General features: G+C 37.0%; 1 protein-coding gene across 1 annotated transcript in view; it reads left to right on the top strand.

Moving 5' to 3' along the window:
* The window catches only part of shank3a (SH3 and multiple ankyrin repeat domains 3a), a 304,312-nt gene that overhangs the window by 93,110 nt on the left and 184,688 nt on the right, over positions 1-26,514 (top strand). The window contains exons 4-5 of the mRNA XM_038299956.1: positions 21,048-21,251; positions 26,296-26,367. Coding sequence (XP_038155884.1) covers positions 21,048-21,251; positions 26,296-26,367 — 276 coding nt within the window. The remainder of the gene's footprint in view (positions 1-21,047; positions 21,252-26,295; positions 26,368-26,514) is intronic.

The raw sequence follows: 26,514 nt of genomic DNA, 5'->3' as shown, positions 1-26,514 counted from the left end.
AATTGTATGTATTGTCCAATTGTTTATTTGAGTTCTTATGCCGGATTAGTTGGAGACATACACTAGGCTATATCAGCCCCACCAAAAATATTTTTCACCAGCCGCCACTGGTTCTTCCTATAAAGCATTTTCTCTAAAAATTATCCTTGACCTCAGTCTCTGAATTAGTCTGGATGAAACACTTTTTCTCCTTTATCTGACCTGGGTATTGTGGAACAGATTTAAAAATATTTGTATTTTCTTTTTCTGTTGTATGTTCTCAGAAACTGCATTACCATACAGTACAGTACCCCCTAGGGACCATTTTGTACCCCCTTGCCAGACTCATTGAATATAACACAGGATTTCTCTGTCTGACAGGTTTTCAGGAGGTAACTGTAAATATTCCATATCAAACCAGTGTAATCTATAGTATATTGACATATGTTGTACTTATCTATAGCTCAATTAATAGACCAACTCACAGCAGAGATTTAAATTAAGAGAGTTTTGATCCCTGTAAGTGCTAAGCGCTACAACTGAAAGTTGTACTAGAGTATTTTCAGCATTTTCTATTTTTTCTGTGGGGTCAAAAGAATCTGTGGTATGTTGCATATATTGACCTAACTCTGATACTTAATGGTACAATTATTCCATAATTAAAGAGTTATTACAAAGTGGTCACGTCCACTTGCATTAATCATTTATATCATGTGCATTTTTAGCCATAGAAATGTGAGATATTTATTTAAAATGCTTTTAAGTAATCTCCCATTACTCATTTTGATTTTTTTATGCTTTTTAAATATCATCATCTGTTATTACTAGAGGGATTCAAAATGATGAGTTTGACCTTTGATTCAGTGACTGACTCAATTATCCTGTTTGGGGTAGACAAAGATTACATAGCTTTTCATGATGCTGTCTCACACATGTGTCATCTGAAGAGAAGAGAGGCAATGCAAATAGATCTAGTCTAAGCTAACCCTAAAATAATTAAAGTTCTACCTCATAAAAAATCAAGTAAGGTTTCATTTCTTTGTATTAAAATGCAGTACAGGAAAAAGGTTAAAATGGATTCCACCAGTGTACCCTGCTGCCTCTAGACTGGTTGGCTCTGACTTAATGAAGACAGTGAGCTGGTGTTACATAAGAGGTTTAATATTGTGAGGTGGATGTTAAGAGGTTAAAGAGTGAAGTTATTGGCTCAAGACTGTCACCATCCTACTGCTTTTTCTAAATAGGTTTAGAATTATTGGAGTGAGGACAGAAATGTTATAGGGATGACCGCTTTTACTGAAATATGTCCTCAAAAACAGGCAAAGGAATGGGACATATTTAAGCTGCGTTGGGGATGAGTCTCAAAATGATGTTCCCTCCCAAAAGAGGAAAATCGTTCTCATTAACGCTGAATTGAGCAAATGCCAATGAACATAGCCTTCTGCTTTAGAATAGGAAAACAGCCTTAGTTTAGTCATATAAACCCGAAAACAGCAAAAGCAGTGGGACATTATGGGAAAGGTTGTACAATTAAACCTAAATAAAAACAAAACTCAACAATATTTTATGTTTTGCAGGTTTTCCATAAACCCGATAAATTGACCCAGTCCCCAATATAACTTTAAATGTGATCAAAGACAAAAAATGCGAATGAATTGGGTTGAAAAAAAGAATTGACATATACTGTACTACCTGCAGGTAGAAGGCCAGCTATATGTCTGCAGCACCGCTGTATTTAAACAAGTAGGCAAAAAAAAAACACTGCAACTTCCAGCCTGTTTGGACTAAAAAAATTGTTTGTCTTTAAGGACACTTCCAAATCTCCTCATGGCCACCTGGTTCCTGATTACAAATGTACTTGTAACTTTTGGGCGGGCCACATTTCAGCTACTAATAATTCAGTAGAGTCACTATAGGGTATTCTATTAATGGAGTTTGTCCTGACTTTGTACCCTTTTGCTAAACGATTTTTACATGGTATTTCAATCACTAATATAGTTGTCATGATGACTGATATAAGTACTCTATGATTTGCGATACCACCAATTTCTGAAGCTGCAGAGAGAAGACACCGAGGTGGATGTCAGCTGGTCTTAGAAAAGTTTATGCTTTATATTATCGTAGCTTTCTGTTAATATCCTTTGACAATATTGTGCTGCAGTCCTTTAAAGAATGGAACTTGTACAAAAAATATTTTAATATTCAAATGCCATGCATTTTAAGCTTAAGCATCACAGCAAAATATCTCTCTTGCTGCAGAAGTGGATAATCCATGACCAGAAAGTTAAAATCCCTGCACATTTTCTCTTTATCCTGTTCGCTTAACCAGGTTATTACCCACCATTCTGCTTTGCGGAGCTGCAAATGCAGATGATTGGAACTAAGCTTTATTCATCTCTGTGCAAACAAATAAAAAAAATGACTACTGTTTATTTTTGCAAGTAAATTAACATCTGCATATTTTTAGTACAATCTACATTATGAATCCTGAATGGAAATGCAGTGGCTTCATACATTGTGTACGTTGATTTTCATATTTCAGGCCATTGGGATAATAATAATGATTTATCAGAACATTTACTATATTTACTGTGACATCAATAAATTATTATAGAATTAAAAGTCAAATGATTGGGGGAAATATTTTCTGTACCAACTACGAACCCTGATTCGTGGGTGTGTGTACTCTTAAACTGATTTATTGTTGAAATGGCTTTTAATTTATTTTTAACATTCTTTAGCTCACTTTTACCCCTTTTTACAGTGATTGTGATAAAATCAAAATTACTTATTTACAGATTAAGTTTATCGAATTTATGTTGGAAAAAAAGGATTTAAAAAAATTATATAATTATAATTCAGTTTTTTTAATCCCCTTTCAAGACCTGTCGTTCACAAGGATGTTAAGACTTCTGAGAGCTACTATAAAGCAAATAGCACCTGCAAAATAGCGGCAAAACTCCAGGGTGATTCAATTGCTCATAGTGCAGGTTGTTGAACCACTTCCCTGCTCAGTCATATTGTACAAAGGAAAAGGGTGATGGTCACATGAAAAGAGGCATATAAATTATGCTAAATATAATAGAGATACTGTTTCTTCAGGTAGAGGTGCGCAAGTATTTGCATGTACTTTTTATAAAATAAAGTGCATGTTTTACTCATTTAACTTTGTAACAATTTCTAGTATGTCTTGCATGAATAAACTAGAGGTTAAAGATGAAATCAGAACTGGTATAATATCTTCATAATGATATTAAGATTTAGATTTTACATTCAAGAAGGCATATTGAATAAAGTGAAGTGTTGATTTTCTACTCTTTTGACTAATACAATTAGACATTTGCGTCAGACTCTGAAGTGAGTAAAAAAATTATTCCCTTGAAAATCATTACCCAGCATGCCTTATTGGATAGTTGTTTTATTCCAGAAGTTTCCTTGGCAACCAGCTTGGATGCTGAGCTCTTTACTGCACCCCACAGCATCCTACTGATGACATGCAAATTTAAGAAAGCAGAGAAGAAAGTAAAAGAAAGCTAAATATGTCTAAAGTGACAATTTATCTGCCCAATGGAATGTGCAGACCTTGAAAAGAGATGTTAAGAGGCAGTGTTTTTGTATGAAATAGAGTTTTCATATAAAATCTTTCATAAAAGTGGAACATATGTAGTTGGGTGGGTGAAGTAAGTGGGTGAAGAATATTTTATATGTAATATAATTACATATTCATTCATATTCACCCATAAAAGTTAAATATATTAATGATTCTGTATAAAAAATCATACATTACTCTGTCCCTTCTAGTGATGTGGTGCCACATCAGTATGAAGATGTTCTTCCTTTTATTTCTGCATGGCTTACCAACTGCAGTTAGCAAAGCTTTCTTTGGTAAAATTGAGTATTTAGACTCCTTAAGGCCCGAACTGGTCACATCCTGTTCGTTTATATCATTCCTGTTCAATAGTTGCTAATGACATTCTGGTTGGTTTTGTTCATCCACTGCATAACTTGCTTTGTCTTGGCCCAAATATAAACAGATAAGTTTATAATCCCTTAAAATATTAAGAGGTGTGTGTTTTTTGGGCTGAGCAATACAAACTAATTTGCATATAGCTTGATCCAAAATGCACTTACACCATTTACTGATGCTTGGAGAGCAATCATCTTTACTAGGGGAAAGAATAATTGGAATCAAAAGAGTGTCATTTCGTATTAAAAGGTTGCTGATAATGGTATGATATACTGAGGAGTAATCTCATTAGAGCGACGTTTCCAATAAGTTTTTCTAAAATAACGTTTGGTTGGAAGCTCCGTGTTTGAAGCTGATTTGTCCTGATCACTCTTACACAATCAAGATTTCAGATGTTACATTTCCTGTTTACTTTTCTGTGTTTTGATTACTATTTCAAAGGAGCATGTCTCTTGATATCTAAAAGTCAGGGTTAATTAAGAGTCTTAAAAAAAGCCTAAATTTAGACTCCACTTTAAAACAAATGAAACAAATATTTGTATCAAATACGTGACATGAATCAGGCATCATTGCTTTTCATTGCTTTCTTAGTGAATAGACTCTTTAGCTTCCATTCACATCAAGCATTTCATGGTGTTTGAAATTGACAGTAACTCATTTATCCATTTAAGTGAAGCGATGCCATTTTTCCTCATTGTCTCTGTGTTGAAGAATGTAATAGCTCAGATGAAAACTATTAGATGGCAAGTCCATTATAGAGTAATTGGTTATATACAAAAGACACATTTTATGAATGAACTCACAGTTTTGCTGTGTTTAATTGTGAGACAGAATGTTCAGATGTTACTTAATTTCAAGTCACACTCTTTTATTCTGGAACATACTACAGAAGTGTGACCTGGCCAAGGTGTACCCTGCCTATGGCCCATACACTCCCGGCACCGGCCCCACTGTAACCGAGGTGGAATAAGCCAGAAAAGATGGATGGAAATATGCTTGGATTGTGACTGTAATAACAACCAATGTAGATATTTACATTACTGTGTTTATGGCCAGATGTGGCCTTATGAGGTGTTCACATGTGGGACCATTGTTTTGTGGTTAAAATGTCACATGCCATGAATGGCGAACTGGCTGCTTTTGGTTGTTTCTATAGTATTTAAGATTTTTTTTGTTCCAGAGAGTATTGTTTGTTTACAGCAATGTTATTATTTTTCCTAGTACTATCTAGACCCAGATAATGTTTTAAATGATCACACCATCAATCATTCACCTTCTCCTCTGACATAAGAGAAAGACGAATGGAACACATCGATTTACCTTATTATCGTGTCATATGATCTTACTAGATAAGCTTGCGGTGCTCTATAAGCACAACATTCCATATAAAATCAAAGCATAAAATCAAGCAGGAGAATTCAGTAATATGGAAAATGTAAAAAGCACTCTTCGATCGTAAGAAATGTCTTTATTCAACTAAGTTGGTTATGGGAGCCATCTACTCATTCAGGGTGTCACTGTTGAGAAATAAACTATACTGAATATGAACTATGTGTTAATCTTCAGTTTAATTTAGTTCTGAAGCATTGTCTTCACAGGTCTTCATAAAAAAGTCAGACAGCTGCTATTGTTTCAGAATCCTTCTGCTTGCATTCTCTCTAAAACTAGAAACCATCACACTGTTTCTAAACTCTACACTGGATATCAGAGAATATACTTTGAAAACTTGTGTTGGTTTATAAATCCCTGAATGGTAGCACAAAGATACATTACAGATTTATTTTAATTGGATCAACCTCTTAGACTACTTAGGTCATGCAGTTCAAGTCGATTCTGCATAGCCAGAACCAAATTGGGAGAAACTGCATTTAGTTACCTGGAAATAAGAGTAATTTGGGTTACATGGTTTACAACAGATAATCATTTAAAGATATCCCACTAACTTTATATTTACTCGACTCTACATTTTCTTTAATGGCTGCTGCTACAGTACCCACGTTTATTTTATGGTAGATGACCTATAATGGTCTTGCCACCTGTAAAGGATATGACCCAACTTCCCCGTAAGACGTGTGTTTTGTTTAATTGGCCCATCTTTACTTCCAGCACCTATCAGCCTCCAGCACCTATCAGCCTCATTGAACCTCTTCACAAACATCTCCTCCTCCTGTGTATATTTGACCAGTCTGATCCCTTCCCTTAAAGGAAAATTCCGGTTTTTAACACTTTTAGCCCCTTTTCTGTAGTGTCCAGGATGAAATCGAATGATCGACACCAACATTTTGACGATTGGTCCTGTCTCGGCTATTTGGCTCATGCAGAATCCCCCCCTGGCTGCTTCAGAATGGCTTGCATAGTGCATGTCAGATATTGTCCTTAAAACAACCTTAAACGTTCTTTTTTTAAAATATGCTACTCACCGAGTCGTCAACGCTGTTCAGTGACGTTCAAAAACAAGTTTCATAAAGAAAAAACGTTCCTGTAGTGTTTTATTTAGCATTTTGTAAATCCCATTGAGTTCTGTTGGAATAGTCAATATCCCTCCGCCACCAGAAACGGAAAGGGGGCCTGTTTACACTTAGTTGTAGTCTTTTCGCAAGGCCCAAGTGTTTCTGCTTCACTCTGTGTACTCCGACGTCGAGGTGCTAACGTCTCTGTTAAACACTTTAAAAAACTCTGAAAATGGAATACACAGTGGTCCTACATTCCCAAAGTATAGAGACATTGTCGCCAACTAGTGGTCTGGAGTGTGCAACGCTTCAGATTCGAACGGGAAGCGGAAGTTTATAAGCGGTTGTGATGTATCGGAAAAAAATAGTTCTGGGATTTACAAAATGCTAAATAAAACAAGACAGGAACGGTTTTTTGTTTCATGAAACTTTTTTTGGAACGTCATTGAACAGCGCTGACGACCCGGTGAGTAGCATATTTAAAAAAAAGAACGTTTAAGGTTGTTTTAAGGACATTATCTGACATGCACTATGCAAGCCATTCTGAAGCAGCCAGGGGGGGATTCTACATGAGCCAAATAGCCGAGACAGGACCAATCGTCAAAATTTTGGTGTCGATCATTCGATTTCATCCTGGACACTACAGAAAAGGAGCTAAAAGTGTTAAAAACCGGAATTTTCCTTTAATGCCAGTTCTTCTACATCATCCAGTCAGCATTCCAACCTTTGTCCCCAAGTATAGTTTTTTTCTGGGGACCTTTTTTTGACCAATTTTGTGCCTTTGACTCTGCCTTTGGCCAGTCTTTTTTCGACATATTTGCCCTCTCTGACAGACCTCCTGTGTACCTACCCTTGGATTCCTATTTAACTAACCGCAGAAAACACACTCAGTTCTGCATTCAGAGGTCAAGGCTAGTCGCTTCATGTTCAGCTGAAGCAGCTCACTCAGTATTGTCAGGATCTTGAGGCCACGGTGGATAGTTAACAGAAGATGATGACTTCTTGGGTTGACCAGCTAAGCTTATTATCTCAAGTAAAAGATTAAACCCCAGTTGCCACCCATTCTTCACACCTCTTTTCTAATAATAATCCTGTTACTGCTGCCGCACCTTATTTCCTCAAATCAGAGAATATTTCCTGTCTGCGGTCAGCTACAATTTTGGAGAGGTGCAGCGGAGCGTCTTTGGAGGGGTCAGGGGACGTCTTTTGTTTTGTTTTTATGACTGAAATTGTGGAAAACAACTCGTGAAGTTTGACCAGCTAGAAGAGCGAGGTGCGCGAGAACGCTGGGACCCTTTTTCCACCTGGATCTCCGCTCTTTTTGGCCCTCATTTCCCTCCGTTGTCGGACTAACCCGCCCCCACTTCCTCACCGCCTCGGCCGTATCTAGACCCACAGCGTGTAGCACAGACCACGCTTCCATATTGAGCATAAAAAAAAATGTCTGTGTCAAGCTTACTGCAACACACTGCTGTAAGAGTATAATCAGGAAACGAGGTAGGAGGGCAAAATAGGTTTAGCGCCACCGCAGCACGGGAGGGAGAATTGCATCCAGGAGCAAATGGATAAAAATAGACCGGAGGGAAAAAAAAAGAATCGATAGTCTTGCGGACGTATCGATGCATCGTATCGTCGGCTGTTGGATCGATTCATCGATACAAAACGATTATCATTTACACCCCTAACTTCTACCAACCTCATCATTAAATCTGCAAGAACTGTCTCTTTCTCCATCTCTGCATTTGGGACCTCTTCAAACCTCGACTCTCGCTGACAGGAGGTACATCTCTGGTCATGCTATTAAGTTCCACACTACAGTTGCATAGAGTGATTGGAATGATGAAGCTCTGATTGATTCCTTCTTAACTGGCTGACTGGCTGGTCCAGTTAAATATACACTATATTGCCAAAAGTATTTGCTCACCTGCCTTGACTCACATATGAGCTTAAGTGACATCCCGTTCCTAATCCATAGGGTTCAATATGACGTCGGTCCACCCTTTGCAGCTAGAACAGCTTCAACTCTTCTGGGAAGGCTGTCCACAAGGTTTAGGAGTGTGTTTATGGGAATTTTTGACCATTCTTCCAGAAGCGCATTTGTGAGGTCGCACACTGATGTTGGACGAGAAGGCCTGGCTCTCAGTCTCCGCTCTAATTCATCCCAAAGGTGTTCTATCGGGTTGAGGTCAGGACTCTGTGCAGGCCAGTCAAGTTCATCCACACCAGACTCTGTCATCCATGTCTTTATGGACCTTGCTTTGTGCACTGGTGCACAGTCATGTTGGAAGAGGAAGGGGCCAGCTCCAAACTGTTCCCACAAAGTTGGGAGCATGGAATTGTCCAAAATGTCTTGGTATGCTGAAGCATTCAGAGTTCCTTTCACTGGAACTAAGGGGCCAAGCCCAGCTCCTGAAAAACAACCTCACACCATAATCCCCCCTCCACCAAACTTTACACTTGGCACAATGCAGTCAGACAAGTACCGTTCTCCTGGCAACCGCCAAACCCAGACCCGTCCATCAGATTGCCAGATGGAGAAGCGCGATTCGTCACTCCAGAGAACGCGTCTCCACTGCTCTAGAGTCCAGTGGCGGCGTGCTTTACACCACCGCATCCGACGCTTTGCATTGCACTTGGTGATGTATGGCTTGGATGCAGCTGCTCGACCATGGAAACCCATTCCATGAAGCTCTCTGCGCACTGTTCTTGAGCTAATCTGAAGGCCACATGAAGTTTGGAGGTCTGTAGTGATTGACTCTGCAGAAAGTTGGCGACCTCTTCGCACTATGCGCGTCAGCATCCGCTGACCCCGCTCCGTCAGTTTACGTGGCCTACCACTTCGTGGCTGAGTTGCTGTCGTTCCCAAACACTTCCATTTTCTTATAATACAGCTGACAGTTGACTGTGGAATATTTAGGAGCGAGGAAATTTCACGACTGGATTTGTTGCACAGGTGGCATCCTATCACAGTTCCACGCTGGAATTCACTGAGCTCCTGAGAGCGACCCATTCTTTCACAAATGTTTGTAAAAACAGTCTGCATGCCTAGGTGCTTGAATTTATACACCTGTGGCCATGGAAGTGATTGGAACACCTGATTCCAATAATTTGGATGGGTGAGCAAATACTTTTGGCAATATAGTGTACTTTGACACTATTAGATATTCCAAAAGATTTGGACTTCCTTATATACCTTGCTATTAGGATGAACGAAAGACTGTGGGACAGAGCTGTTAAAAGATCCAGTCCTATATTTTTTCCAGTTGTCCAGAGGGATCAGTTAAACCCACCATCTTACTGCTTGCCATACAATAATACCCTTTCTACATTTTCTGCTAATCATTCTGGAGGTGAGGAGAAACCCATGCACCTGTAAAGGACCCATTTGTCTCTGCAGGAGCGAAAGTGGTGCTTTGAGGAAGGAAAGATTAATCTATTGTCAACAGATGTTGCACTTCCTGTTATCCTGTCTAGTAAAAGGCCTGACTGATTGGTGAAACAGAGGGAATTGGTTAGTCATTTAATGTTTAATTGAAATCCCTCTCATGTTTCACCTCTAGTGAAGTTATCTTCATTGTGTATGTGAGTCTCTCATTCAGTCCTGATTGATTTGGATCCTTGGATTATTACTAAACTGGACAGACACCTTTAAGATCTGGATGACAAATTGTTAAGAAAAGTTACTTGCAAACCTGAACAAATTCTTCTGTACTTCACCAACTACTGTTGGATCTGATTGTCCACCCGTTTAATTAGTTTTAACAGCAAACAGTTTTGGGGTTTTCTTGGTTGGCCAAGCACAACCCACAGGTGGATTAGGCCTCTTGACAGACTTCATGGCAAGAATGAGAGACTCAATTAGAAGTTGGACAAAGGTCTTCGGCTTTTGGTGTATGAGAACTCTTCTACCTTGTGTATGCATCTCATATAGGGGGAGTGTTGGCCTAGTGGTTAGAGCAGTATTTAGATCAGTGCGGTTGTACTCTGAGAAGGTTGCAAGTACCTGGTTCGATCTTCACAGCCTGCACTCTGGGTTCCTGAGCATGACCCTTAATCCCACACTGCTCCCCAGGTGCCACACAATTGCAGCCCAATGCTCCCCAAGGGGGTGGGTTAAATGCAGAGAGTGAATTTCCCCATCGTGGGACAAAAAAGGGATTTACATATTAGTTGAGTATACACATAATACCTTACATTGCTATGTTCCTGGCATGTGCCTTTCCAGTGTGTGTATGGTTTCAAGCCTTCCCTGTTCCCTGCCTTGGAAAAAGAAGTCAATGTTCCCTTGGCTCTTTTCCTCTTTCAGCATTGTTGACGAACATGAGCCATAGCTCGCTGAGTACTTTTGCAAAGCTCAGCAGCAAGGCCCGCTGACCATCATAGAGTGGCATCACCTGTGCACCACCCTGGGCAAAGAGTCCGGCTGCTGATTTAGAGTGTTTTGCTGAGGACCTCATAAGTTGGCTTCTCTTCTTATTGGCCCTTCCCCGATTTCCAGAATTATAAATCCTGTGGCTGTGAGACTTTCCCTTCCCTGGTCCATAAGACACCTTGTGTTATCTCCTCCTACTTCTGCGTGTATTTGGCCAGTCTGCTCCCTTCCCTCCATGCTAATTTGTCTGCTTCAACCAGCCAATGTTCCAGCCAATGTCCCCAAGTACTATATTCTTGTCTCTAGTGACCTTTCTTGACCCAATTTTGTGCTTTTAACAAGACCTTCAACTTAATGTTTTGAAAACCTTTGAAGGCTCTGAAAGATTCCCAACGTACCGATCTTTGGTTTTCTATTAAACTTGTAGATTTTGAAACCTGGAGTCTGTAGGGCTGGGTATTGTTCAAAGATTTTCGGTTCCGGTACCAATACCGATACCTTCACTTCGATACCGGTTCCTGAACGATACTTTTTTCGATACCAGTTTTATAATATCAATTCGAAGAAACACAACATAAAAAAGTACAAATTTTGAGTTTTATTTTAAGTTCTGATTTTTCCTCTTACATAAAAAAAAAAAATTCAATGTCTAATATTTACTGTTACATTGTGAGGACCTTTTTACTTAGCAGTTTTCCTTTAGAAAAATTACCATGTCTGACAAACAAGCCCATTGAATAGGATCCTACTGACAGCGCACCGCTGGTATGTGGGGGTCCGAGCGGCTCCGACAGAAATATTGGAAGGCAGGATGAACTGACTGCACTGATTAAGTTTTCAGGTGGATTTTCCCACTTAAAAACATAATAAAACTACTTTATTCCCACTGATCACAGCAAATATAGCTGCAAGGCAAATAAAGGATAGAGTAGCTCCGCCCAACGCGCGTCAGAGCCACTTTTTTAGACCGCGCAGCCAGAGCAGCAAAGCTGCTTCAGCCGCGCGTCAGAAGCTGGTACAAGCAGCAAAAAGGAAGCAGCAGACGTGATTTTGCTGCTCCTGCTGCGTCCAGTTTGAAGGCAGCATGATTCAGTCCGCTCTGGCTTTGCACTGCCCACGGGCTGCTGAGAGGAGGATGGTCGCGCTGGCTGCGGTGCGCTCTTCTTGCAGTCTAACACCGAGCAACTTTCGGTACCATAAAAAAAACGAAGTTCGGTACCCAGCCCTAGGAGTCTGTCTAGTGAGTCCACCCTCACTAGTTCAGTGTTACATCCTGTTGCTTTTTTAATTTTTTTTTTATACCAGTCTATTTTAACACAGCTAACCAAACTATCTGTAGATATTTTGATGCATAATTTGATATCACATGTTTTGTAGTCTAAACTTCTGTACTGAACTGTCTTTTTTTAAATGCAATATCAAAATGATCTAATTTTAAGGGACCAAACATATGTTAGCAATACTAATGATAAGTGTTACTATTCCCCTTTAGGGAACTGGTTAGGACTCTGTGCTTCACCCACATACAGGAGGCTCAGCAGTGTTAATTAGTGCATATGTCATCTGGGCAGCGACAGCCAGAGGTCCTAGTAGATTGAGACTGGGCTGCAAGGGAGCCATTACACTCCATCATCTCAGCACTCCCCTCATCTTTCCCTTAACACCATTCTTTGCTCTTCTTCTTTCTGTTCCAATGCATCACTTTCCGCTAAAAGACAGCAACAATACCTTGTCTCTTTCCATTGAGTCTGGATGCCATCTGTGCTTTCAGAGATACTGCAGTCATGCCCAACTCCATGCATCATTCCTGCCTGCATAACAGAGGCACACAAACAATTCCTCTTAATTAGTGAGGCACTTTTGGACTGTGCTTTGAATTCCAATTGGGAATGATGCAATGTGTGTTTGTTTACATCTGTTCACTGCTTACTTGAACTTAAGCCTGTAGTGTCCCTAAATGTAAGTGTTGAAAAGCAACAAAGGTTTATAATACTACTTATATCTGTGTGTTTGTGTATATATATATATATATATATATATATATGGGCTAGATAAAGAAATATTACCACCTTGAAAACGTAGTTAACTTTAATCCCCAAATGCCAAATGTTCTGTGCAAGATTTTAGCACCTATTATATACATAGAAATTAGTTGCCTTTTTTGCCTATCCACAAACTTTGTTTATTGCCTTTCTAATAATACAAGGTGTATGTTTTTATTTATTAACTTCTCCTTTTTGTGTCCATATTTTGTCTGTTCACTGATCCCTCACTTTAACGCTATAATTTAACCAGACTTAAAGATCACAGCCTGAGCTTTGATGTAAGAGTGTCAAAATGAAACAGAGACCAAAGAAAAAACACCCCTGATCTTAACGAGACTTTAAATGAGTTCAATATCAGATCAAGCTAACAAAGATACGAGCAACACTGTCTGCCATTGTAAACAATGGCAGCAAACAGCAGTTTTGCATCGTTCAAATCTGCACCTTAAATACTATGGCTTGTCACATCTGTGAGGATTTGTGAAGCACCTCACGTGGCTCTAACCGCATATGCCAGCACTTGTGTCTTCCTCTTCTGCTCTATTTTTCTCATCATGAATGAAGCCCCACTCTACCACTAAGGGTTGATTTGACTCATATTTTTCATCATCATGTAATACAATCAATTCAGGTGTTTTGAATTAGTTATAGTTTCATAGTCATTTCTCTTTAACAACTACTGTCTAATTTGTAAATGCAAAAGATGCATTATTGCTATACACAAATTAGAGATGCCCCTGGTGGATTTTGAGTCAGGTTGCTTTCACTAATGCTCTGATCACATTACTGTGTAGTGTTGCACCAAGATTGAAATGGCATCCTTGTCTTTGAAGATAGGCAAAATAAAGATGTGTAAAAGAGTTACACATTGCTGAATGTGACATGATAAATAAGCTAATCCAGCGCAAATACCATGAAGAACATAGTCGAGCCAGTGAGTATAAAAATGTATTTATTCACATGAATGCACAGCATCAGCCTTATGGATGTCTGTGTTTGTGGCAGCAACCCATTGACTTTGGACGTACAGTTAGATCTAAGTAAAATGTTATTTTGTCAAATGTTATTTTACTTAGATCTAACTGTACGTCCAAACTATACTATATTACTATAGTAATTCACTTGTTGAAAAAGAAACATTTATATATTTCCTTATTTTATTGCACACTGAGTGACATGTTTTAAGTATTTATTTCTGTTTATTTTAATGGTTAGGAGATGTATCTGTGTGTGATTACTCTCAAAGCAGTCCATGCCTTGATAATCGTCACCCAAAAACCCCTGACTGTGCTTTTCTTTACAATCCTGTAAAGGCCATAGGTTTTTCCTTGTCATTTATATTCCTTTTTTATATACCACATTTTTTGTCTTTAACTGACCTTTGCATTAAAATTCATGGATATAGCAGTGTCTTAACTAGTAATGCAAGTTGTTGATGAAGGAATGAGTCTACAATGTATTGATCTTTTAGATCTATTTATTGATAAGAGGTTCTGGTGGCTGTCAGAGGGATGTTAAATCTTTGCTCCATGAAGTGCATAAACACAAAAGCCTTCCCATATACTCTGCTTTTTGCTAGTTTGGCTTTGTCTATCACATTACAAACGTTTTAAATAATGCCCTTCGTTTTTTTTATCCTTAAACTCTTACCTTTCGAGAACACCAGAGAAGTCAAAAGCTGCTCCACAATGCAGAACAGCTCAATGGGCGCTATTTAGTATATAAATATATATCAAGTGTTTGGCACAAAGTGAAATACTGTTGTAAGTACAAATCTTTATTGTAAATAATCTCAGACTGATTTCTCAAAAGATTTATGTTTCTGCTCTTGCATGTCTCCTCTCTGGCATTGTCTCTTGTAAATGCCTCAGAGGCTCTGCGTAAAAATGAACAGCCGCACTCTCTAGTGGACATCAATAATACTACAACACTGAAAAAATTCCTTTAGCTGGACATTATCAATTATTCAGGTAAAACCTTTATTATACTAAAATGTTAATAAACAGTTAATCATAAGTCAATTAGGTTGCATCCCTAGTTTGAACAGCCAGCTTCTTTAGCAGAGACCTTTAGTTGTTTACCCTCATTATCCAGAAACCCACTAACTGCCTGCTGGACTTCTGTGATGTTAAGCCTTAATAGCGATTATGCCGGTATTAAATATCTGCATTACAAAGCAATTTTTATGCATGTTCTTATTTTTTACTTTTGAAGTTTTTTTTTTCTTTTTTCATTTTTGATTAGCATATCAGAATCGCAGAAATACAGTAGGTTTTAACAGTGTAGTAGAGTACTATGTAACATTTAAATCTGTTTAAAAAATACTTACAGTATAAGAACTTTATTTCAATAGCTGCCATAAATTGCTTTATACTGATATTTTTTACAATTCTCTGACATGTGGCTTGCTATTTAAACAATTCAAAATCATGATATGGTGATTGTGACTCAGTAGAGAAATCGCAATTGCAAAGTTGGAGGTCTAATTCCAGCTCCTTCCTGTTACAATGTTAAAACAAGCCCTGGGTAAGGCATTTAACCTGTACCGTGTTTGCCTTACATTTCATTGTGTGAATTTGTGCGGTTTTGGGTTAATGTGGCTTTTAACCACTGACCTATTAAAACAAACTTCATCGCCTTTTTTTTTGTCCTAGCCTATTACAGAAAACACATTTTAAAGAAGATTTTTTTTTCCTAACAACAGTTTCAAATTTGATTTTCTTCTATATGTTTAATCTAAATAAATTATTTTTGGAACTTTTAGTAAATTGTCTTGTGGTTTGTCTTCCTTGTTTCCATTAATCCATGAAATATAAATTGAGTTTCAGCTATGTTTACCTTAGGCTGCAAAAGGTAATTAACCCTTTTTAATAAAAGCAACATTTGCTGCTCTGTTTATTGTGGTTTCTGGCTAAAAGTTATTGGTTTAGATATTTCAAGGCACAGTTGTTAAAATTTTTCGTCAATCTTAAAGCCACTATCGAGTTGCAATATTACTGAATACAGATCTGCAGACTTTCTGCAGCCTTTCTTTCCTGTTGTAGTTACATATCTAGCAAATCAGTTTTATATTGTTGCAGAATTTGAAATTTGTTAATTTTCCTGAATGCGAGTTAAAACAATCATGTAAACAGTAATGTTTTCCACAACTATATATAGAAGTTAAAGTTCAAAGATAATCTAAAAATTGAGATGAAAATTAAGACTTGTACTCTCTCTTATGGCTAGTATCAAAAAACAGTCTTCAATAATACATTTCACTGTGAAAATACTGATGTAGTGTGGGAAAAAGAAAATCTTTATAAATGCAAAGTTAGGAGATTACTGTTAAATGTGTTTGACCTTTAAGCTTTTAGACAGCAGAGCATGAGAATGCATTATGTGCCTGGGATCAATATGACCACATGGGATTTTTAGTGCCATGCAAAGAACTCCTAGATCACTGTCAAGATTAACCTGCTAGAAAAGCATTGAACATCAAGCTCTTCACTGGACCTGAATGCTGTTTTCTTTTGTAAAAGTGCAACAAAAAATATCTTAAAATAGAAATAGAATGCAATATATAATGTCATATATTTTTACTTTTATTTATGAATATTAAAAACTCTTACTATATTAGTGTTTACATTGTTATTGTATTTCACAAACTTTTAAAATGTAAAAATGCAATATTTTTACATAGAAAGTGATGTCTGTGCACCACTTAACTCAGTAACATGGTCAGAAAATCCAACCTGGAAGAGAAGCTAACTATGTATTATTATTTTTGAGACTATATAAGGAGTTTGCTTTTCCATTTTCTAGTCTTTATATGATGTTCGGTATTGTTTTTTTTGCTTGGTTTGGTTATTTGTTCTTTCATATTTCAAATGTTAAATCTGGCTCTGACATATTCCACTTTTACAGACATTGTGCTCCTTTATGATGTAGTGTTAATGAGTTATAGCTGATTTTTAAGAAATTATTTCTGTATGATTTCTTTGTTCCTTAATGACTTATTCTCCAAAATAATTATTTCCTTTCCAACTTTTATTGCTAATCGAAGAATGACTGGAAGTAGTTTAGAGCATTTTGGTCAAGTCTCCTATATAAGTACAGGCCATTTACCATGACGCGTCACTTTTTCCTTGCTTAAATGAAAATAATTATTTTAACATTTTATTTGTTATGTTATATTAAACAGATTTTCTGTGTCTTTAGTTGATTGTATAGGATATATGCCACCAATGGTATTTAAAAAGTTTCAAAGGTATTTATGAGATTTACACATCCCCAAACTATTTGTTTTTCTTAATGTTTCTGCCTTTGAGAGTCATGTTAGGTATTTTATAATACTTGACTCTTTTCCTTAGTTGTAAGATAATTCCTTCAAGATAGTTTGGTTTATTTGCCACAAAGATAGAGTAGCACAGTTTGGATATTGTGGTAAGTAAGTGTTATATATTGAATAAAAAGCATGTGATCGAAAATACTTTTCTGTTTGTAGAATTGTTTTTAAATGAAAAAGAATGAAAAATATGTTTCGGTTATGTGAACCAGCTGAGTGGAAACTATTGAACGATAGAGTAGAGTCATAAAATGCTTTTGAACATTGCTTTTACTCAGAAAAGGCTGATATGAAAAAAAGAGGAAAAAGCTCAGATGGATTAATAGATTAGTCACTGAAATTTAAACCAGTTATTTGCCACAGCTGCCTATTAAAGTTTGCCCTTCTCCACATTTATGCTATGTTCACACTGCATGTTCTTTGGGCAGCAAAAAGCGCATGTTGCTTAATTTTTTAAGCTTGTACACATTAAGGTCAAACACACCTCTAGAGCATCCTTGACGTTCCTGAAGCGCATCCAGTGAAGTGTATCCAGATGTTTCTGATGCTTCTGCTGCTTCTGTGTTCAATGGCAGAGAGCAGCTTTGCTATATTTGTTGTGATAAGCTGGTAAAAAGTAGTTTAAATATATTTTTAAGCGAGAAAATCCACCTCAAAAATTAGTCTGTGCAGTCAGTTCATCAAGATTACAATCCTGCCTTTAAATGTTATTTTGTTGTTGGAGCCGCTCAGATCCCCACTTACCGGCGGTGCACTGTCACTGGGAATTCCCAGCAGCAGCTGGAGGATTTCCACTGCTGTTCTTGGCGGCTGAAAGTAGATGTTAGCGTTTTTAAGGTATGTGGAACAAACTGCCGGGACCAGAATAATAAAAGCAAACATATTTTGCCGGCAGGTTTCAACATTTTAAGTTAATTTAGGCATAATTTAGGTGTGCTGTGTCTGTCTCCCTGCCAGCTCCAAGATTAGCTTCTCTGATTGGTGTTCATTTTTTCCAGCTGTTTGTGGAGCATATCATGCGCCTCAGATGCTCAGAAGCTCATGAGGGGCTGCATCTGTTGATCCCATGCGTCAAGATGAACTGCTCTTGCTGCACGAAACGCTGCAGGACCTTTTGAGAAATCTCAATGCGTGTCAATCATTGACTTTGCATATAAAGCAGCTGCTTCTGCTGCTCCCATTGCGTGCGGTTTGAACGTAGAATTAGGAGCAACCTTGTTGCTGTCCCTGATTTGTGCTAGAGACATGGACATAGTAATAAACTAAAACGTTTTTATGAAACACATTTTAATTTAACAAAATCAACTGCATAGCAGGCTTTGGTATTAAGGAAACTGACATCATAATTCCCTTTTCTTCTGACTTTTTTTAACAGCTCAGTACACTGTACACTATCTAAAGTGATAAAAATTTTAACAGGATTCAAGCACAATTGTGTAAACTTTGTATAGTTGTATAAAAAATATAAATGATATATAAATAAGTATATACTTTATTACATTTCCATTTGGGTTTGATAAAGTATTTTTGAATTGAATTGATAGATATTACAATTAAAGATATTACAATCAACTTTAAAACAAACAACAACAGCAAGTTATTAGTGAAATAAAAGTTGGTCAAAAGTGTCTTTAAACTAAAATGTGGCTCAAGTTTCTACATAGAAATATATTTAAAAAAAACTGGACAGCAATAAAAATCTAAATACATCATACTGTATCCTCTGCAAAAAATGGAAAACAACTTATTTAATGTTCTTACAACTGTTGATGAATGTTTGAAAACAAAGTCTGCCTTTCTGTTTGGTGGCCTGTTTTTATACATTTATGTCCTCTTGTCCTTGAATGTCTTATTATGTTTGTTGCCACTGGGTTGTTGCCTTTGTTTACGGGTTCTTATGCATTTTTAGACACAAAGCTAATAGCCTTCCTAATTCTGTCTGTCCTTCTCAGTTTAAACAGTTATCTCTCCTCACAGCAGCTGAGTAGAGCAAAAAATCCAGGATTGAAAGGGCTATAGACATCATAGTTTTTTTTTTCTATTGCATAGTCATTTGGAAAAAAAAGAGACCAATTAATAATAAACAACAATGGTTTATATTGATTTGTTAGCCCATGTTGCCAGGTCCATTGCCAGTGCTGGTTTTAGCCTTTTGCAATAGTGATTACTAATTTAGCACTGGCATACCTGAGATCCTGAAGATAAAAGAATAAATAGATTGGTCGGTCAAATTGTCCATCTTGTTTATGTTTATATGTATTTGTTTTTGTTAATGGGAATACTGAAATTACGACTTTGCATTTTGTAATTTAGCAAAATATCAACATATTTCTGCCGAAAAAGTCAATCAGCTGCAGTTGATCCAGAAAGCCGCAGCCCATATCCTCACTAAAACTAAGAAAGTGAAGAACACCAATGCAGTTCTAAAATGGTTACACTGGCTCCGCTTATCTCAGAAAAATACAATTTAAATTACTGAATTGTTTAGCTCCTAAATATATTACGGACTTGATTTAAATGTATCCACGCATACCTCAGGGGGCTTCTGACTCTACTTTGCATTCACAGAACTAATCATGGAGAAGCAGCTTTTAGTTATTATCCTCCACTCATCCAGAATAAACTCACCGAAAACTGTAAAAGCACTCAGTTGCTTTAAGTTGTGATTGAAAATATATTTGAGTTATATTAGTTAAGTTTTAGTCCAAATGTCCTATTTTTATAAGTAATTTTACCTTTAATGATTCACTTTTAGTTTATTTCATTATTTGCGTTATCTCTATGCTATTGTAATGCACTTGCATTTCTTTTTTGTCATGTATAAGTCTTTACATTCTTTGTCACTGAAATGTATATACACTATGTACATTAGCTTGCTTTGCCTTTTACAACATAGACCAGTATATCACACTTTTTGGCCTGAATGTTTCAGCTAGAATTGTCTTCATTAACATCTCTGCAACAGTTTAAACCTTCAACATTTATAACCAAGCTAAGTACATGGTTATTGGCAACAGCACGTGAAAAATTGTTATTTTGAAATGTATTGATAAAATGTATTTTCAGTCATTGTGTCTGGCTAGTCAAGGTGGTAAGTTGATGATGCAGATCTCTCTCTGTATATATATACCAACAGTGATCTAACCTTCACAATATGATGACAGTTGAGAAATTTCTAATAACTACTGTATAGCCCTTCCCTATTTTCAAACATCTTAAAACAGTGTAAAAATATTACAATCAATTGATGTGTCACAGTGAGTCAACAAAGACCTCATTTTGTGCATCATATGTTATTAAGATTTTTAACCCTTCTATTAATATATTGGTTGTTGTTATTTACAAGAGTCAACATCTTTTCATTGTTTAATTTGTGGCTACAAGGTTTTGCTATAACTAGTGTCATGAATACTTATTATTTATACTTATAAGTTTGTTTAAAAAGAGTTCTTTAAGGAGTATTTGATTGAATAAACATTCACTTCTAGTCACACACATAATTTTGATCAATGATTATAAGCGCATGAGTTTTCTGAGTAAGCCTTTAGATTTTAGTTCTGTTTTTATTCCATTGTAATTGTCCCAGCTGGTCTTGGAAAGGACCTTTTGTAATCAGCAGTGGATGGTGGGGAAATGCTAGCTATACCAGTGTCTATCACATATTTTCACAAAAGGTCATGTTTTGACTGGTTTAGCCATAGAAAGTTTAATACATGACTCTTGTGACTCAGACCCAATGACCCTTGGAATTTATATCATGCACAGTTTTTCCTATAAAAACTCCTGTCACCTCTTTAAAACCCGCAAAAATAACTGTAAAATATACGATCGCTTTGAAATTAAAAAGAATACTTGATGTTTTCCTTTCTTTAAACTAAATGTTTCCTTCATTTGCTCTTCTCTGCAGAAATGTTTGAAATTCAATGTGGATGCACCTATCTGGTTGTCCAAGCAACGAATCCTGTGTACCCTCAACCAGAGCCTGAAGGATGTACTCAACTATGGCCTATTCCAGCCAGCTTACAATGGCAGGGCTGGCAAGTTTCTGGATGAGGAGAGACAGCTTAGGGAATATCCTTTCCCATCCTTTGCCCCTGTCCCTTATCTGGAGGTAGGTGTTAATCAGGTGTTTGTATGAATCCTTCTATGTAGCATTTCTCTGCTTTTCATGTATTCTCCATATCAGGATGGTCTGTTTTGAAAAATATTATTTTTATAACTTATCTATTTTTATTATTATTTCAATGTTTTCTTTTATTAAACCTAAATAGAAAAAAAAATATTGATCTTTCTGAACAATTATTGGTTTAAAAGCAATGATTTTAATTTTTCTTGAGGAGCATGCATTCAGTGAAGACCTTTGAATTTAAATCTGTTAAAGGAATGATGGCTTTAACAGTCAAGAATGCAGATACAACAGAGCTATGTTTTATTGACACTCTGTATTATGTTCTGAAAGAGCTGTTTATATTATTTTAGTTTAAAAACCTGGCTGCTATTAGAACTTATAAAAAAAAAAGTCTTCACTTGACATCTGTACAGTAGTTATCTCATTGGTTGTTACCTGTTTTCGTTAGCCCTGCCCTTGAAACTGAGCTCTACCCACTCCTCTACACACTAAAATGTTGTGTACATGCTGGAAATAAGTCAGACTGGCCAGTATATTCAGAAGATTTAAAGTTTCTTTAAAAATCACATCTACTGCACTTTCCTCTGAAGAAAAATCTATCAGAGAGAATTATGCTGGTTTCTAGGGGTGTAAATAATAATCGTTTTGTATTGATGCATCGATCCAAAAGCCGACGATCCGATGCATCGACACGTCCGCAAGATAATCGATACATGTTTTTTTTTCCTCCGGTCTATTTTTATCCATTTGATCCTGGGCGTAATTCTCCCTCCCGTGCTGCGGTGCCGCTAAACCTATTTTGCCCTCGTACCGCGCTTCCTGGTTATACTCTTACAGCAGTTTGTTGCAGCAAGCTTCACACAGACATTTTTAAATTATGCTCAGTATTGAAGCGTGGTCTGAGCTACACACTGTGGGTCTAGATACGGCCGAGGCGGTGAGGAAGTGGGGACGAGTTTAGTCCGACAACGGAGGGACATGAGGGCCAAAAAGGACGGAGATTCAGCTGGAAAAAGGGTCCCAGCGGTCTCGCGCACCTCGCTCTTCTAGCGGGTCAAACTTCACGAGTTGTTTTCCGCAATTTTGGTCATAAAAACAAAACAAGCCGGCCTCCTGTCTGGTGCACTGTTTGCGGTCAGCTACAGTCTGGGAGAGGTGCAGCGGAGCGTCTCTCAAGGGGGCGGTGACGTCGACACTCTGGAGCCTTCTTCTTCTTCTTTTTTTTAATGGCGGTTGGCAAACAACTTATAGGTGCATTACCGCCACCTTCCAGAATGGAGTATGGACCAGACAAACTATTATATTCTCCCTAAAATACCCGTTCTTCTTAGAAAATTAAAAATACTACCAAAAACTACATCCCCAGATGACCTTTGAAACAATTCCCTTATATCTAGTTTATTTTTATTCCTGTCTAACTCTCTACGCAACATCTCTCTTTCCTGAGTATATTTATTACATTCTAAAAAAATATTTTGGACAGTTTCTCTGGAGCCGGGGTATGGCATTGAACTCATTACACTGATATTGTGCAGTATTTTTTGATGCAACTTTTCTACTTCTGTTATTTGCTGTTGTTTCTAAAGAAAATGCATAATGATATTACAGCTTTCATTGATTTATTTCCAGCTTGAAACTTTGTTTAGCCTGTAAGGTTTAAAAAAAATAATAATAATAAAAAAAAAAAATTAACCGATTAATCGATTAATCGAATCGAATCGAATCGTGGTGTATCCTTGAGTATCGAAAATAATCAAATCGGTGGGTCAGGAAATCGATACTGAATCGAATCGCCATGATGGATGTGATTTACACCCCTACTGGTTTCCCCCACCTTTTTGGATTTCTTCCAAAACCACTTTTTAAATCATAGGCAAGGATTTAAATTCGGTTTAATTAAACTAAAATACAATCATTCACAGACTTTTAAAAGATTTGACAAAGTTTTTTTTCAGGAAGAACTTTATTTTCAGATCTCCTTGATCTATGGAGAATACAGTATACTGTTACCACGTGATACATGGATCAACAAGTACGTTTCACAAAATGTAATAAATAAGGATCTTGTACAACATCAATAATGCCTAACTTATTGTTGAAAGATTTTGTGTTCTTTAAAAGTCTATGAATTAAAAAAAAGATTAAACGCAGGCTTACAAGGCACCCCACCCCATGTTTGTTTGTATGCGACTATCATGCTGTGTCAGTCCAACAATAATGCTGTCCTCAAAGGCAGTTTGGTGTTTAGAGCATCTGTCATCTCTCAGAGATAATTGTAGTGCTTGTCCATCATAGTTTGTGATCTGAGAGAATAGCATACCCATAAAATCACTTCACAGACTGTGGCCTGAAGTTGTCAGATGGTTTTATAAGGGATCATGTTTATCTTTAGATTTGCTCAGGTTTTAACAGTGCAGAGCTTTATTAAGAGGAAGAAATGTAAAATTACTTTTACCTTTTAACTAACTAGCTTTTTATTTCTTGGCATTTATTTGGTACCTATTATTATACTGTTAAAATTACAAACACTCAATTTAATTAGATTCTCCTACCAAATTAATCTAATTGATCTGAAGTAGCAGGATAGCATTGCTATGTAGCATTTACATCACACAGTGGAATGACGTTAAGTTTGGTCTATTGTTTTATGTCTGTTGAATGGTTTATACTTTTGCTTAAAATGCTTGCACTTAAGTTGAATAGGTTGGGATCTGGCCGGGTGTATTTCCCATGTCTGCTAGAGCTCTATTGTAACACTGTGTGTGCCATTTACTGACCTGCAGTTGTACCCTCAGGCCTGAGGTGTGTAGAGATGATTGACAGTTTTGGATTAGCAGCTAAAAATCTTCTGTTCGCTTCTGGATTTACTCTGTAGGTAAAGCTGAAATAAGGGCAGAGAAAGGAAACACATTAAAGACTCAGACTAGAATTGAAGTTAGATTTAATTTCTGTAAACTGCTATGTTACAGAATTAGTTTTTACAATTTATTTAGTTACAAAGAGTTACTGAAGCATTTTATCATGCAACTTTTTAAGATAAAGATCATAACATTAAATATATCTTAAATGTGGATTCTTGAACATTGTACACTCAGCATGTGTTCAATAGCAAAGCCTTTCTGCTTTTTTTTTTTTTTTTTACTTTGGGTATAGATAAAATATATAAATAATAGAGATAAAATGCTATTTTGAAACCTGTCTTACATTTTTGGGCATTTTAAAAGTATTTAATCAACATTCAGGTGGTGGTTTCTTAACTTATTGACTGTTTTACTTCAAGCATTTTAAGAAAGTACATTTTTAAAATGGTTTAGTATTTAGCGCCATAGTGTGAATAAGTGCTGAACAGCTAAAACAGCTCTCTTAGTTTGGTAAACATGCATATTAAACACACAATTTGGTTTTAAAGCCTAACATATGAATAATGTTTATATGCAGAACTATGTGCGCAGATACACAACTTTTAAATGGCACACTAAAGCAAATAATTGTGGAGCCCTTGTGATCACTAAATATTTTAATCAAAGAAATGTTTTGTTATGGGCTGCACAGGGGAACAGTGGATAGCACTGCTGCCTTGCAGCAAGGAGGTTCCCGGTCTTTCTGCATGGAGAAGCATGTTCTCCCTGTGCATGTCTAGGTTCTCTCCAGGTACCCTGGCTTCCTCCCACAATCCATAAACGTGACTCTTAGGTTAATTGGCATCTCTAAATTCTCCTTAGGTGTGAGTGTTTGTCTTTGTGTTGCCCTGCGATAGACAGGTGATCTTTCAAGGGTTTACCCCGCCTCTCGCCTGTAGACACCTGGAGATAGCCACCATGTTATGTTGTGACGTTGGAGAAAGGAATCTCCCACACTTAGTTATGTTTTTTTTATATCAATTTGCTGAGATGTGGTATTATAGAACAATACATGGAGTGAATTTTGCACAATAATGTTCGTAAACAGCAAGCACCACTCACTACACCCTAAAGGTGGCTACCATCTTAGCATTAGCAAGCTTTAGCATCAGCATCAGGTTAGCAGAGACAAGCATGTTCATATAAGCTATTGAGCATATTTTTAGGTGAGTTAAAAAGAGATGAAAGGGAGAAAGAGGAGAAAAAAAGGTCACATCAGCAAGCCTTAGCCACAGAAGATAGAACATAACCTTCAATGATTTCAACATTGTGACAAGGTTCAGTAAAGATCTTAGTCCACACTTATTACACTTTGGTGGTAGCTTTTTTATATGCTGGCAGTTAAAGTAGAGAAGTAAAAGTTCAGCACTATCCATAACTGCTTTCACAAGTAACTGATTATCTGTGGTTTCCCATCTTTGCCAGTATCCAGCCATGTTCCACTGAACTTACTGTAGTCTTCCTAGGTTTTTCAAATCCTTTATTCTTTAACTTTTCATTATTTCGGGGACCTGAGTCATCTTCACCCTGTTTGCCATCACCTTGTTAAAAGAATATTTCTCAGCCTTTCGGTGGGAAGTTATGTGCTCTCTGAGCTATTTATTGATGCAGTCTTTGATTTTTCCCTCATTACTTTTTGACAAATTACCATTTGAAAACATGCTGCTTTACAGACCGTGGGCAAACACCATTTGAATAATGAATGTGCAGAATGAATCTTATGTCAAACCAAAATATGTTTATTTTTTTTTAGCTCAAATTTGTTCAGTTTCCTGGTTATTGTTTTGCAGTTACATTTCATACCAGCAGCTTAGTGAGTTGTAGGCTTTGAGGCTAAATTAATATCTGGAAAAGATAATAAACGGAAATGCTGGAAAGAAATGACAGGTGTTTACAGGGAGATATTTGGTCTCCCCCAGTACCAATGAACTGTTATTAAAAGAGTAAAAATATCTTTCACAGATCTTTCTGCCTATTCTCTTTTAAGCAATGGTGAAACAATTAATCTCATATTTTTGTTTGAACAGCAATATAAGGCAGCTATTTTAAAAAAATCATTTTAGTTATCTAGAAAATCAAAAGGGTTAAAGCATAACTCTGGAATGTTATTTGTGCTTTCTTTATAGTTCCGCTATAAAAGACGTATCTACACTCAGACCTACATAGATGAAAAGCAGTTATCCAAGCTCCACACTAAGGTAAGTCTGCAAAGTGAACCCATGTGGTCTTTGTTAATGGATGATTTTACTCAAGAGATAAATGTTTATTTCATTGAGTTATAATACAAAAAACTGTTACATTTTATCAGAGAAAGTTAAATATTTAGCTGCCATTATAATGCTGTT

This window comes from Cyprinodon tularosa, unplaced genomic scaffold (genome assembly GCF_016077235.1).
Source record: "Cyprinodon tularosa strain WSP-4 unplaced genomic scaffold, ASM1607723v1 ctg44, whole genome shotgun sequence".
In the NCBI taxonomy this organism is placed as follows: domain Eukaryota; kingdom Metazoa; phylum Chordata; class Actinopteri; order Cyprinodontiformes; family Cyprinodontidae; genus Cyprinodon; species Cyprinodon tularosa.
The sequence above is the reverse complement of the archived record's forward strand: the minus strand, read 5'-3'. Positions and strand labels throughout refer to the sequence as shown.